Source organism: Varroa jacobsoni, unplaced genomic scaffold, assembly GCF_002532875.2.
Source record: "Varroa jacobsoni isolate VJ856 unplaced genomic scaffold, vjacob_1.0 scaffold_367, whole genome shotgun sequence".
NCBI classification, from domain to species: Eukaryota; Metazoa; Arthropoda; class Arachnida; order Mesostigmata; family Varroidae; genus Varroa; species Varroa jacobsoni.
The window spans coordinates 201,891-216,776 of record NW_019213269.1 but is presented as its reverse complement, the minus strand read 5'-3'; the positions used below and the strand labels follow the sequence as shown (position 1 = coordinate 216,776).

The window sequence follows — 14,886 nt, the reverse complement described above, 5'->3', positions numbered from 1 at the left end:
CTATATATTTTTTTCATTCGGCACATGGCTTATCGTATAGGGAAGACCAACACTAATGTATCATATCAACCCTATTCATAAAAAATGCTTTATATATATATATATAGCAACCCTAGAAAATTTACAAATTCTGTTTAGAAGATTATTGACAATATATATATAGGAAAAACGTCGTTTACTACACATTTAGCAGCATCTTTTCTTGCCTTGAGGTAAAACTAGACTAAACTTCTGCGCTTTCACTAGCTAATCTTTCAATTAACACTCTAGCGAAAGTACGGCAAACAATTTTTCGGTATTTTTTGTTCGAAATAACTTCTGCTGTCTCCTTGAAATGCATATGACAATCGATGTTGGGTTAAAACTGAAATAGTAAGCAGACATTTCCTACGTAGGCTCACATATTCCACATTGAATTTCACCATGGTATTAGGAAACTGCCTTCATCGCGTGTGCCATAGCAGTTGCCTTGCTCTTGGGTAAATGCAGTCATAGTACAACAAATTGGATTGTCTAATAAATTTTTTAACTACATAAAACTGGATATTCATGAATATTATGAAGAATTATTTTTACAGATTCGGATTATTGGTAATTTCACGCGGCTTCACTTGCATTTTGTTATAAGTTGTGCCGCCTGAACAATCGATGCTTGATTTAACGAAATGGTAAAATCAGACGTATAGATGAATAAAGAGTCCGCTGAAGTTGTAGGCGAGTCAAGTAGATAAGTTTTCTGTTGTTAGCACGGCAACAATAACACAAATATGTGACACCGCTCGGTACCTTATATTTCGTCCACAATCATACCCAGGCAGTTTGAATTAATAATTCCATTATCATACTAACGATTAGATATGCAATGCTACATCGAGTGGTTTTCTTTAGTAAATGCAACGAATTCTTCATACGTGTAGAAGAGCTGAACTCTGAGTGCTAGAATTATCGTCTATGGATGTAATAATTTAATTCAACTCAACATGGGTTACGGTCTATTCATTTATGTTTATAATATGCATCCCCTTGAAATGTTTTTTCATCTTCCAGCACCAATACAAGTTTTATATATCAATTTGCAAGATAGGCGGAAAGTATGCCATGCCACTAATAGTGACGGTATGTCAACGGCTGGTGGGATGTCCGAGGATGCAGATAGTAATATTGACAGCAACGCCATGGGTAATAGTCAGGTAGGACTTTCAATCCGATGCAGAGCTCATTAATAACACGTGGATGATTCTCACGATGGCATGACTTGTTTTGACCGGACTATCCTCCTATATAATAAAACAACACGGACCAAGAGAATAAGCTAAGGGTGGACCTTTTTAAAGGGTTTTTCATTGTAGGAATGTACGAATTAATAAACGTGGCTGTATGATTTCACACTTTGTGCCCCTATGCAGTTTTCGAAAAATATCTGCGGCCCTATCTACCTGCGTTCAAATACGCGCACAATTCGGTGGAAAACTTCACTTTCAAAAATAATTAGTAAATTTGGCATAAACTCTTAATTCCGTATGAAGTAAGCGAAATTCCTGCTGATATTATTACCTTTATCAACAACTCCTTTTTATATTTAAAGACAAACTCTGCCGAACAAATAAATCTGTATAAGGCTGTATCGCTGTAAAAAGGCGTGTGACTCTGTAACTGAGAAACAACGAGTATGGATAAAATAAATCATAAAAAATGTTATCTTTATTAGCTTTATATCTGTATGAAGATACAATCAAATTTTTTAAAGCGATAGTGCCAGCCAAAGTTTAAAAATCGATGCCTGGCGGATTTTACCATTTGATGTTGCTTAGATCTTAGGCAGCCGCCCGCTGATATGCCCTGCGCCCCAATCGATGCTATTCGAAGTAAAGAGAAATTCGTCTTTAAGCTTGGCACGTCTGGAGAGATTTATCAAGACGCCCATCGACATTACAAGTTATCGGCTTAGGTCCTTGAAACGGCGTTGGCATGAAGTGCGTGCAATTTATCTATATTATTTATCATTAGGTGATTTGCTGAAATTGTACAAGAGTGAAATTATACAAAAAACTTTGTATCACTGTTCAGTGTGTGTTGAATATTACGTGACAGTACAACGTAGCTAAGACAGCGACCTAGCTAAGCTTTAGTTATACTAGGTATTGAACTCAAGCCTTTCTTATTAATTAATTGAAAACTGCTAACCTAACAAGCCTCCGTAAATGAATTCAAGATGCTTCAAACTTACACTCTACGAAGGAAAAATACTCCTTTAAAACGTTCAAATATCGCTTTTTTTTTTTTGGAAAATATGTTAATTCATTAGCATTAACCACTGCTTGGGATCACGTGTAATAAATAATTTCAGGCCCCATTTCTGCACTAAATATTTTACGAGCTTTCGATGCGATATAAAGCCTTAGCATACCAAAACTTAATTTACCCGATTGTACTGCATAGGCTGTGCCACTGTGACACCTATCTATTCCCATTGACCACGGTAACAAACTATTCTCGGTTCAGCAACAATGCAACTGTATAGTCTTTTAGTCACTATAAATTTTGCGTGTATGGTTCACTCTATTTAGTTTGTACATTACTGTCATTTAATTTGTTTGGTTTTCGATACTGGGATTCATGTAATCATGACTTGCTTATCACCATTATTCGCTACTGAGCACGAAACCAGAGGTTGTTGGTTTAACATTCGGGTAGGATACATACCCTAGCTCAGCAATGAGCTGATGTCACTTGATGTTAAGAAAACAAACGCACAAAATACGAAATCAGGCGTCAGGTAAATTAGTATTACCTACTTCACAAAAATGAATACGAAAAGCCGTTTTTTGTTATGGGAAGCCTATTTCACGGGAACCATTTATCGACATATTAAAGGAAACGGAGTGTAACAGTGGCCGCATGTGGCGTCCCGTTACGTTGGGACGTTTAAATTACCTTTAATTAGTTCTACTGCTTTAAAAAATTATTGACTCTCAACTTCAACTTTCTAAAAGGTTCTATATGAAAAGATAAGCTAATATTTGAGAGCTATGTTAAGGCTAGGCATAATAAATACAACCATAAAAATATGTCTTATTACTGTAGTTATTTTCCAACGTTTGCCAAGGCTATTGTTAAAGTAGCTGTTAGGCAGTTATTACTCACATAGCGGGGAGGGTTTAGCAATGTCGAACAATCGGAAGATCATGAAATGGTCGCTGTTAATAACAACCCGCAAAATCTTTCTTGGCTCAGCTAGAGCGCTTTCCCAAAGATAGAGCCTATAAAGCCACGTAAACCACTGTCGGTTTCTGGTTAAACAAGGGTGGACACTGCATATTTACCATACTATTTGCATGCCCAATATAAATGAATTACATTCCTCAGAACAACGATTGTTAAACAAAACAAGGCTCCGGGTATAAAATTACATGATCAAGGCATCGGTTAAGTGAACAAAAGTTTATCCAACTATATTTTAGTTTTTTTTTCTTGTCTACCTTGAAATTATATTTTTTTGTATGTAGCATCTTGAGGGTTTCAGTCACAATGTCGACAGTCGCAAACTTATAGGTGGAATATATCCACCAAATATGTCATCAAAATGGCCGAATAACTTACTTTAACATTTAGATTTCAGTTTTTGACTACATGCGTCCCGTTGGTTAAGTCCGCCTTGTACACATGTGTCGACTTTTTTAATAGTTTTTTTTTGTCATATTAATAAATATCTACTAAAAACACTTAAACATACCGTCAGTGTTACTCTATACATTTTGATAAACAGTGTCCAGTTGTTACAAAAATAGCTTTATTTCACATTTTTATTTACGAGTCATAAGACCGTTATCTAGTTCTCACGATATGTTCTCACATTTATGCTGAATTTTTGCACAGGAGTTCATCCTAACAAAGAAGGCGATTAATAACTTTTTGACTTTATCTTGATACCTTAGATTACGTTAGATTGCATATTGCGTAGTCTGTATGAAATTCCGACACACAAAATAAATTGGAAGGACGTCTTTTTAGGTTGAAAAATACATAATTAATTGATTTAATTTGTCAACGGAAACATAATCCATAGTTATCAGCGTGATCATTATATTTATAAAATGCATGTGTGGTAGAGATGATGTGCCCAAAACAGTTTCAACTCCACTATTACGTTTACTGTGCTAAAAAAATTTGAGTGTTCTTAAAATACTGCTTTCCAGTTTGTTGTCTTTAGGGTTTTAAAGAAAAGAGAACTTAATTTAATAATTTCCGTAATACAAATCACCGTTCCAGATTGAGTGTATAGAGAATTTCTGAAAGCAGATAAACCCTCATATAGATTCTGTTGAGGTAATTTGGCTGGGTGGTAAACAGAAAATGATTAGAACGCTAAGGCATCGTGTACTCTACTTCTCAATCCTATTTGTAAATGACTAAAGTGCAGGGATTTTCTCTAAAACACCAAGGAATAAAAAAATCTCAAATTTGAACCTCAATCCTTATTTGTAAATTTTCCTTCACTGTATTCCCGTAACATTTAATTCTTATTTAAGTGCGATTATACGTACCATAACATAAAATTAAATTATTAAGGGCTCGTGTTCAGTTAAACAAAAAAAACGCCCGATGTAGATTTCTTGTTGAGAACTGTAACTTACTAGTGGCATTTCAACTACCGAAAATTTATTTGTACTGCAGCAATCTGCGCTTTAAACTAATGTCATGCATTTTAATGTTTTTTTTATAGTTATGTATCAAACGCATATTGCTTACAATAACTACAGCAAAATACTAGAGCCTTTAAGACCAGTAGTTCTGACAAAACTCTTTTATTGGTGAAGTTTGATGGGTTTCTTCGCACATTCCACCAGGTGTCACTTTTCAACTAGCAGGCTATACGTTTGTGTCTGTGTCCGCATCAGAAGCATGTATTCGATTCAGTCAGATAAAAATTACAGAACTTAATTTTATAATTTATTTATAGATGAAATGAAACGAAAAATAGATAAAACGAAAATGATTTCTTTATTGTAAATGTTTAGAGGAAATAAGAATACTGCTCTAATGTTTTTTTTCTTTCTAATGTTTTAATATGTCATTCTCGAGCCTACGATAGGCGTCAAAACTTATAAAAAGCATCATCGTTATTTTTTCACAAGAGCAGTAGAGTTATCATGAATGAAACTTAATAATTACTTCACCTTGTGTCTTGCGCAACTTGAAGCCATTACATAAGTTACTTGGGCTTGCTTTGTTCGCATTTTTCTTTAGAATTTCCGTCTTAAATTTTCTTCAGAACCAATGACCTATATAATGTTTATTTACATGATTATGGCCAATTAATAGAGTAAACTAGAATATTTCAAGCGTGAATTATAGCCGGCATAGATATGCGGCATAAATGATACGCCTGCTGTGGGTCTAATATTTTTCAGTACTTATCACTATCGCTAACATCATTACAAAATAACTACATGTATGTCAGCATTTTATATTTCGTTTAATAGTTTATTAACGTAAACAGGCTCGATAGTACAGAGTACGGTAACTACCACTAGAACACCCACAGAACTATTTCATCGACTGAACACTGCAACCTCCCGCTTCACAACCCTTTTACATCGTCTGCATAGGAGCAAATTCACTCTCACGGCAGGTTGAATTGTTATACTCATATCGAATCTGATCAGTGATTTGTGGATGAAAATGGACCTTTAGCAGTTTCAGCAATGCTTCTTTCTGGTCTTCTGAGACATCAGTTTTATAGCGTTGGGCGAATGTCAGGAAGCACTGGTGCCAAAGGACAGGTAGCTTACGCTGATCCGTTTCGAACCTATGGTAAGCATGCATTAGGGTAACATTTATATTAGTATTATACAGTTCAAACTTAACGATAGGCGTAGCGACATATCTTTAAAACAACACAGCATATTATAATCGCCATGAATGGAAATCGCAATAAATTGGCAAAACTAAGCACAGATCTGAACCAGTTGCTAATGGTAATAACAGATGTTTAATAAATAACTTAATAACAAAGTGAGACTTCAAATAGTTCCGTTCTAGACTAACTTGACGAGTTCGTTCAGCTTACCTGAGAAAGTGGTATACTAGTGCATCAATAACCCGATAAGGAAGAGTGTACTTTTTATCAATTAACACCCGAAGAAAGATTGAGTTTGCACCCGAATATTCCATTTCTGCCAACCTCAACATACAAGCGCACGCATGTAGCACTGGGACTGAATTCTTAGTCAATACCGATGATATAATAATTGCCTCACGAAGTGTGCAACTACCACTCTGAGAATAAAAAACAAAAAATGAAACAAATGAAAAAATTGTTCCGTAACGAGAAATCATGTTACGTCCATAGTTAGGTTTTTTTTTTCTGTGAATAAACAATGAACTTTGTCTATTAGAGTTTGCACGGTCACTAAGTGCATCGCGGCTAAAATAAGTTTGCGCTTAAATTTCGCGGAAAAGTGAATATTAAGCCTTTTGGCAAGTCAACCCTACATCATTAATAATACCTCGTGCGCGTGATTAGTAGTAACTGATTATACTTATGTTGAACAAGTGCCTATATTGTTTAGTTTTGTTAATTATCGCAGTTCTTTTCTTATGATGGAGAGGTCTTGTGCTTCGTGTACTATAGCTTGGGACAGCTGGCTAAAAAGAGATTAAGCTTACCTCACAGAGAGGCAAGACGATTCCTTTAAAGAAGGCGCCTGGTTTAAATATTGCTTTGCGGAGTGCCTGATAAAGATGAAAGTTTAGCCGTTTAAATTCGTCGATATCATCTCGTACGCGGGGAAGAAGAACCAGGTTATAAAAGCGTTGCGCCATTTTCTCCTTCAGATTGGACGCAAAAAGCCGTGTCGCCTGATACATTGCGGCAGCTGTCCAGTTGTCTGGTTCTGTTATATATAAAACCTAAATAGAGAATCATAAAATCATATAAGTAAAGTTAAATCTATCTACACCTGAAGCAAACTTAACGAAGACCTTAAAAGTGGAAGCCTACCGCTGACAACGTAAAGTAATTTAGGAATCCTAAGATAATAATTAAATAGCGACGTGCGCAAAAATATTAGAATATATTAAATGACCATTTTTATCGAAGTTTGCTACTCTAGTTATCTACTCTAAATAGCTAGTGGTCAAGTTTCAGAGGCCATCCTTCGGAAAAAAATATCACTATCGAAAATCTGCCTGTTTTGGATAAACATCGGTCCGAGTCAGAACGTCAAAATTTTTCAAAAAATGTTTCCAATGAGACAAATCTAGAAGTTCGGTTACCTGTTTTCAAAATTGATAAGCATCACTTGCGGAGAACCCTATTGCATGATTGAATAAACACATAGGACACTTCGACAACATGTTCGTCTCATATTATAGTTGTAAAATATAAAACTCACTTGTTCCCAGTTTTCCAAGGCTGGAATGATCTTGAACGCTTTGGGAAGCTTGCCGCAGCGGTATTTTTTTAGCAAAGTCTTCACACCTATATACATCTCCACGACCTTTGGGTTCATGTCTTCAAAATGTGTATCATCGGAGAATTGTGTACGAACCTCTGTTTCCTTGGCTGTCAACCTCTCCATAATAATGTCAGCCAACGTACGGCGTTCCTCCTATAAAAATATGAATAGCAGACGCCAACACGCGGTTGGCATTATTTAATCGCCGTTTCGACGTGTAATATCGAGGAAGCTTAACGGCAATTTAAAACATTGTATAAGTGATTTATATACAGATTAAGTTGGACAATTTCCAAATGTACCTGCTATTTCTGGTACCGTAAAGTGCCACTAAATGCAAAATAAAACACTCATGTATAAAACAACAATAATCAAGAATGACTGCTATCACTTAACCACTAACTTGTTTAGTACGCATGAAAAGTTCCATTTGTTTAGCGGCTTCTTCATCGATCTCAAACTCTTCGGCTTCATAAATACGTCGCTCTTCGCTCTCTTCAAGATCTTCTCCTGTGTGAAACACAAGCAGTTTTTGAGCCAAATCGCGTTATGGCCTGATTGAAACTTGATAAAGGGAAGCTAAGCACTTAAGGTCTTAAGGAGTTCGAGGGGTTAGGTGAGTATATACATAAAAATGCTCGGAAACTATATTTGTGACATTCTAGTAGAATAAGGTGAGATAATCGCAAAAAGTATCCTAACATATTGCGGTACAGTATAGGGACAAACAAGATCATCAATAATATGAGAAACTGACAATGATTTTGCGTACCTTCTGAATCGGAACCGAGGGTCGGTGCCTTGATGGCAACCTTGTTTCGGCCCCTCCGTTCATCGAATGAAGCCGAAGATGAGAATTCGACCTCATCTTCAGGATGTTCCTGTTGGTGTCGAGCTTCCGCTAGAATGTGTTTTGTCAGCCGTGAATTCACGTACTAAAATTATACAATTATCGGCAAAAACTAATTAGCATTCGGGAGGGACATTAAATCTGCACTACATTATTAACTCGTCATCTATCTGGCATTGTGTAAATAGCAAAGGGTATTCTAAGACACTCATTATAGGAACAACTCAACAGCACTATCGACAAAAAGCGCAACCAAATAACAAGACGCTAGCCATACTGTTGTGCTCGTCTCGAGTTATTCATTGAAATAAATTGTAAAGACGCGTCATAATTCCGCCGCCATTGATCCCGGATAGAATCAGAATGTCGACTGAATTAATGACCACACCATTTCCGAAAATCTCGCCCATGCATTTCCATACACAGGAAGGGAGGCATACTTCGTCTCAAGTGGTTAATTCTAAGATGCATTCATGAATTCTAAGACTCTTTTGAAAATATGCAAGCTGATGAATTACATAACTGGCTATTCTAATTATAATATTAACCTAATCTGTGTACTGTATGTATTCGTTCAGATGAGGCTAAGCGATGTTTTTTTTCAAAACATTCGCCTTATTACTTTAGAAAGTGGTTGATAGCACCAGATGATCTTATTATAGAAATCAACCACAGTTAATGCACTTGATGTCAGTTCTTATATTGTGTGATGATCCGAAGAGACTCTAGATGTTCGCTTTGAAAACTGTTCGCTGTGTGAATTTCTGCATTTGATTAGCCCAATATCGGACGTAGGTTAACGAAACGTATGCCTATATTGTAGATGCAGTATTTTAGCGTACGTATATGGTCTGCCCGTAATAAAGCCGTAGATACTTTAACTGGTACACTTTCAGGTTGACACAGTTAGTCGAGTACACTGCTGTCCTCGTGAGAGTGCAGGCAATTGTCTTTCGCATGCTTCTTGTCAGTCCGTGGTAGTAATCACGCTTCTTCGTGCAAGCTTCCACGTAAACGTATGCGTTTTAACCTTTTAGATCGTTCAAAACGGGTTTTTTAAATGAAGCCTCCAACAAGCTAAATAAATTATTATTATTCTAGATTAACATAATCGTAATCTAGAAATCGACTCAGCAAATCTGGGAAGCAACTCACGTGAGGAATACCATATACTTATCTTGTAGAAGATAAGTATACAAGGTCGTACGACTTAATCTGGTAAAAATCTTGTACGACCTTAACCGATAATAAGCTGCACTCTTCTGAGCATTTCATATCAGAAAGTACTCCAACACTAATCAGCGGTTACCATGCGTAGGAGTTAGTAGAAGACCTTGTTTTTTAATAGTAATTTATTGTAAAAGTTCTCATAGTTACTATATTGTGGCCCTGCGGGTAGCGCATTCAACTTGACCTATGTCACGTACCTCATCTTGTTGATCGGGGTCTCTTTTGCGTCGATTCTTCACACGACCTGTCGCTGTTACGGTTCCTTCCGATTCGATCTGTTCCGCCAGCGGAGCATGTCGGACTTTTTTCACCACGGAAATTTTGTCCGCTTTACCCATCTTTGAATATGACTGTGTGTACCTTCCTATAAATGTACCTAAAATGCTTACGGCACGTAATTGCTCGCAGCCACAAAGCTATCATTAACTTCCCGAGGGTATCGAAAAGGCTCACATTGACGGTACAGTCGATATACGAGATTCGAAGAGCGACAGCACTAGAACTCAACCTCACGTGCCCGATCGTAAACAAAACCACGTGACCCGCTCTGCGGAAAGGGCAATTTAAATAACGGCGCGCACTGGTTCCACGGGTGGAGGAAGCACTGTTATGGCCATGCGTCATTTTTAGGATTGGGCATTAAGCTATACAAAGCTAACTCTGGACGGCGCTAACTCTAGTACCGAGCTTCTTACATACAGTAAAGAATTTCGATCCGGTATTTTTCTTCCAGGCTTTGCCTTATATATATATATATATATATATATATATATATATATATATATAAGGTAGAATAACTAGAGAGAAATTGACAGCGTAATGCTTGTAGAGCGGAAAACAGGTACGCAGAATATAATGATCGCCTTGCGCTACCGAAAGGTGAAAAGGGTTAGTTTTCAGCTGATTTGGCCCCGATATCTCAGGCTGCTATCAGGTAAACCAAAGTAAAATGCATCACCTTGAAGAACAAAAAATATTTAATTTACCTACAGCTGAACCAGCATTAGCTGGCTAGACCCAGCTATTTTCCAGATTGCCTGTGTTGTTGTTGCCTGCATGCCCCTCTCGTTTGCCTGCTGCTACCACAGCAATCACTATCAACAGACATCATTATCATCTCTGTCTTATGGCTGTGAGTGGGTAGTGACGACGACAACGACAGCGGCGGCGGTGGTCGTGCGCGCGCGCGGTCGAAGCGGAGGGAAACATTCGATCCACTACTACGACGAAACCACATCCATTTGCGGCGGCGTCAGCAACAGCAGCAGTGCGACGGCGTTTCGGCAACGACGAGGACGCCAATGGCACTAGGCTATAACTGCTTGCACGTATTGGCTGGCGCGTTCCTCGCCGCATCTCCGGTCGGCCGGTTGCTTTGCTGGCGCAGCGACGGCACTCCTCGCTTTGGCCCTTTACTGTTGTTGTTGTTGTTGTTGTTGCTGCTGCTGCTGGCAACGGCGCTGATGCCGCAAAGGGAGCACGGTCTTCATAAGCAGTAGTAGTGACGATAAGGTTAGTTGGTAATAGTAGACGAAGATGACAGCGGCGGTGCTGACGGTGGCTCGTCTTGCTCCGACCGTGGCCACGTTTTAGCGTCGCAGCCATCGTCCCGCGATCGGTGCTTAGCGTCACCGCCACCGCCACCGTCACCGTTTACTGGCGGTAGAGCCGCCTTTAGCGTTGATGCGTGCGGTGCGAGCCAGGCAGTGACAGCTGTAGGAGCAGGTATATACGAGCCGGACAGCAGTAGCAGCTGCTGGAAGAGGAGTAATAGAAATCTTCACCCAGCAGCGGTCGGCAGTGTTTCGTTCGCTCGTTCGTTTGGTCAGTCGGTAATCGGACGTGCCATCGGTCAGCTGGTTAGGCGGTCCGCCTTTTCCAGACGGTCAGATAGACAAACTACGAATATACTGGACTGGTCGAGTCGAGGCGGTAGCGGAAGGCGAGCAAGCGACAATTGCAGTTACTGCTTCTGTTGTGCTGCGAGCGCTGTCTGGCCGTCGGATTGACAGGATACCTTTTACGTGGTGCCTGCTGTTGTACTGACAACGGCCCCAGTGGACGTCTAGCAAATGGCCAGCGATCGAGAAAGGACAAGGTACAACAACAATCGACGAAATAGCTAAATAACCAGCCAGTTAATTCCACTATTCCAATGATTTATTCTAACAACCACGAAAAATAGCAACAGCCCCAGAAGCACAATCACATTCTCAAGTAGCAATGAAAGGACGACGAAAATAACTTTGACTGGTACAGATGGGGATCGAGCACATAGATGACAAAGTGCAGAAAGTCCTCGGACGTGCAACTTGGCCAAAGGCACGTGAAAATAAGCGGACTCCAGCAAACAAGTAGGCCCAAAGTTCCAGTTTGTTTCCGCCGCCACTGCTTCTTTGGTGCGACAAGTAGTTCTAGCGTCATTATTCGGATCAGGATCAGTGTATTTTACGATCTTCAGCAGCTGCAAATCCCAGTGTGATAATAGACGTAGCTGGCGCCGCGGCAGGGCACATCTGTACCTTCGCGGGGGCTGCTGCTGTGGCCGCTGTCATCATTATCAGCGTCAGCAAGAGCGTCGTCGAGACTGTTGTGGTCGCCATTGTAATAGCCGGAATGGATAAATGGCTGGATGAATGAGTGAGCGGGTGAGCGCTCAATCACCGTCCAGAAGAAAGGGTCAAGAGGATCCTGTCGCTGGTGCTGTCAACGCTGTTGTCACTGTCGAAAGCAGCACAACAGTTTCAACAGCATCAGCGGCAGCAATGTGTGGTTGGCATTAATGCTGATGTCAGTGCTGCTGTTACTGCCAGCGTAACTGAAGTTCTCCTCGCTGCTGTGGCTGCTGAGAAGGCGGATGACGACGCGTGTTGAACAGCATGTTGGTGTGATATGATGAGCTTCGAATCGGTGGCGTGTCAGCAGCGTCAAATGTCTCCTTGGTAAACGACAACAGAATAGATGACAACGGCTAGAAACAATTGACCGAGCAACAAATGAATCGGACACAAACGCTGACAAGTTGTACTGAATTTAGCTGATAATGGTGGTCGTAGTGAGACGAGATCACTGCTGTTATTGTGCGTGTTCACGTCATTGCTCTCTCCTGATGATTGTTTGTTTAATATAAGTGCTCCTGGACCGTGGATAAAGACAAAGCAGAGGTGTCGAGGAGAGCAACTTACCGACGCCAGTAGCTACGGGACAAACACAGACAAAGTGGAAAATTTCAGTGGAACGTCACCGGTCACCCATCGCTTACCCAGTTTGTGTCACACAGTTTTCTAATCAGATAAGTTCTAATCACTTTTCTAATCAGCTAATTACGGAACATTTTGTTCCCGTTTTATCTAAGTCAGTTCTGCTCAGCTGTCGAAAGATTACAGGAGCCGTGAGCTTTGTGGCTGGATCGAAGTTGACGTGGTACCAATGCGATTCGTTGTTTCGTCGCCGTTAACAGCGGTTGTTGTTCTTGTTACACTGTCTCGTCGTTTCCGGCTGGATGCTGCGATAACATTAAGACGATTATTTGTGGCCGCGGTGTAACTGCTGGCCGTCGTCGTTGTTGTTGTAGCAGCAGCAGCGATGACGATCGACACTGCGCCTCGGCGATGCTGCTTCATCGTTCCATTCGACTTCGCCTACTAATAATGCAAAAAGTGCTAAATCTACAACAAGCCTTACTGCTGTTTTCGTTGTATTTTCGATTGTTGCTTTTGTTATTGTTGGTGTTCTTGTTGTGCTTCTTACTTTTGTTACTGTTGATGTTGTTGTTGTTGTTGTGGTGGTGGTTATCGTAATTATTCATCGACATCAGCGTTGGTGGTTAACCAGCGCAGTTGAGAAGACTCTTTGCCGACGATGATGGTGGCCACCAGTATTCAGCCGGATCGTCGCTATTTTGTGCAGTGATACTGTTATAACATCTCATACGCTGACGCTAATTCCGTAGAGCCAATTACGTATATAGGCCCACAGTTTGACTATTCAACACTTGTCTAATCCAACTGTACTGAAAAAGAACTCAAGTATACCGATACGTTCGCATGTTAAAACGATTTAACCGCTCTACCGTATCCGATCGAATGTTGACCTCGTCTTAATTGATCGAGAAAGTAGAAAGTACGCCATTTTCCGCAACACTGTTGCTATTCTCTATCGCTCGTTTTTTTGTTTTTTTTTTTTGTCTGGTCCTTCTCCAACCGTTCGCCCGAGAAGGAGATTTTTCAGTCCTTTAACGCCGTCGTTACAGGCTGCTGTAAACACTAGTCCGTCCCAGAACTCTGCTCCCCTCCGGACCTCAACGTGACGAATCGTGAGTACATTTGCCAACTACTACAGAGATACGAAGTGCTAGGTTAGGTGTTCATAACTATTGCCATTTTTGTCTTGGTGTGGGCTGAACTAGCCAGTACATCTGAATAGTTTAGATGGGCCGTCTGTGCAAAAAGAGAGCTACTGACTCATTTGTTCCTGTCCGACAGAATCGATCAAGCCTTAGTTAAAGTGATATCGTAAGCAATAGAGCCCAGCGAGTTGTAGCTGGTCATCGCATCGGCTTCAACCGCAATGGCAGCAGTTAGACTGCCACCAATCGGATTTCCTGTTGGCTCGCGTCTCCAGGCTCCTGCTGCTAGAGCTGTGTATTTTCATGACTGCGCGTGTTTTTAGACTGCTCGAAACGCCGCGCGCAGAAACGGCGACCGACAAACGCGCATGCTTTTATGGACATATAGGCAGATAGGCTAGCATTGCTAGTGATGGGTCGTCATGTCAGCTGCAGGTACGATAGGTCACGTCAATGGTCGAATACAACGAATTCTCAACTTAACGCGAGCTAGGTCCCACGTCGGCTATGGATGCCCTCTAGGTATATGAGGCTGTGACATTGGATCATTTCATCGGTAAATGTGACGATCTAAGTTCGGCGGAAACGTTGGTTTCGTGTTATGTGCACAATTTCTTCACTAACAACTTATAAATGGTCAATCGATTGCTTCTCATCAGAATTTCGCTAGGCAAGTGGGCCAGAATATTTGGCGAACTTATTACATTTTTAGCCCGCTTTGTAAAAATACTCCGCCAAAGAAGCATTCGGGTTCTAAAATTCTACCTTTAGATCGTAATAGGTCCTTGATCCGCGTCCCGGCCCATTTTTACTCGTCCAGTTAACGGTAGTGAGTCGAAACGCACAGGCAAAACCAAAAAATGGGAGTGCTGCTTCATTAAGATCAGGTAAATTGTTTGGACATTGAATGGATGGCGACTGTATCTAGCAAATCCCCTCTTAAACTAATCCTACACGAGTTAAGATTTCACTCGGCAGCTGTTAGCTAGCGCCATGTG

General features: G+C 40.3%; 2 protein-coding genes across 2 annotated transcripts in view; one reads left to right on the top strand and one right to left on the bottom strand.

Annotated features, from left to right (window-relative positions):
• Positions 1-5,457: 5,457 nt before the first annotated feature.
• On the bottom strand, positions 5,458-10,090 carry bys (Bystin). The gene is made up of 7 exons (XM_022832009.2): positions 9,738-10,090; positions 8,233-8,395; positions 7,864-7,970; positions 7,398-7,613; positions 6,670-6,912; positions 6,071-6,279; positions 5,458-5,809 (listed from the first exon to the last, which is right to left on the bottom strand). The coding sequence occupies exons 1-7, from the start codon at positions 9,876-9,878 to the stop codon at positions 5,593-5,595; spliced, it is 1,296 nt and encodes a 431-aa protein (XP_022687744.1). The 5' UTR covers positions 9,879-10,090; the 3' UTR covers positions 5,458-5,592.
• Positions 10,091-10,548: 458 nt separating this feature from the next.
• Positions 10,549-14,886, top strand: part of Itpr (Inositol 1,4,5,-trisphosphate receptor) — a 51,607-nt gene continuing 47,269 nt past the window's right edge. The window contains exon 1 of the mRNA XM_086968017.1: positions 10,549-13,855. The gene's annotated coding sequence lies outside the window, so the exon portion shown is untranslated. The remainder of the gene's footprint in view (positions 13,856-14,886) is intronic.

Excerpts from the sequence above, each read along its gene's own strand:
- bys (XM_022832009.2), bottom strand. The coding sequence starts at position 9,878 with ATGGGTAAAGCGGACAAAATTTCCGTGGTGAAAAAAGTCCGACATGCT. Across the intron at positions 8,396-9,737 it reads ACCCCGATCAACAAGATGAG|TACGTGAATTCACGGCTGAC; the intron begins GTACGTGACATA and ends GTATAATTTTAG. Across the intron at positions 7,971-8,232 it reads CCTCGGTTCCGATTCAGAAG|GAGAAGATCTTGAAGAGAGC; the intron begins GTACGCAAAATC and ends TGTTTCACACAG.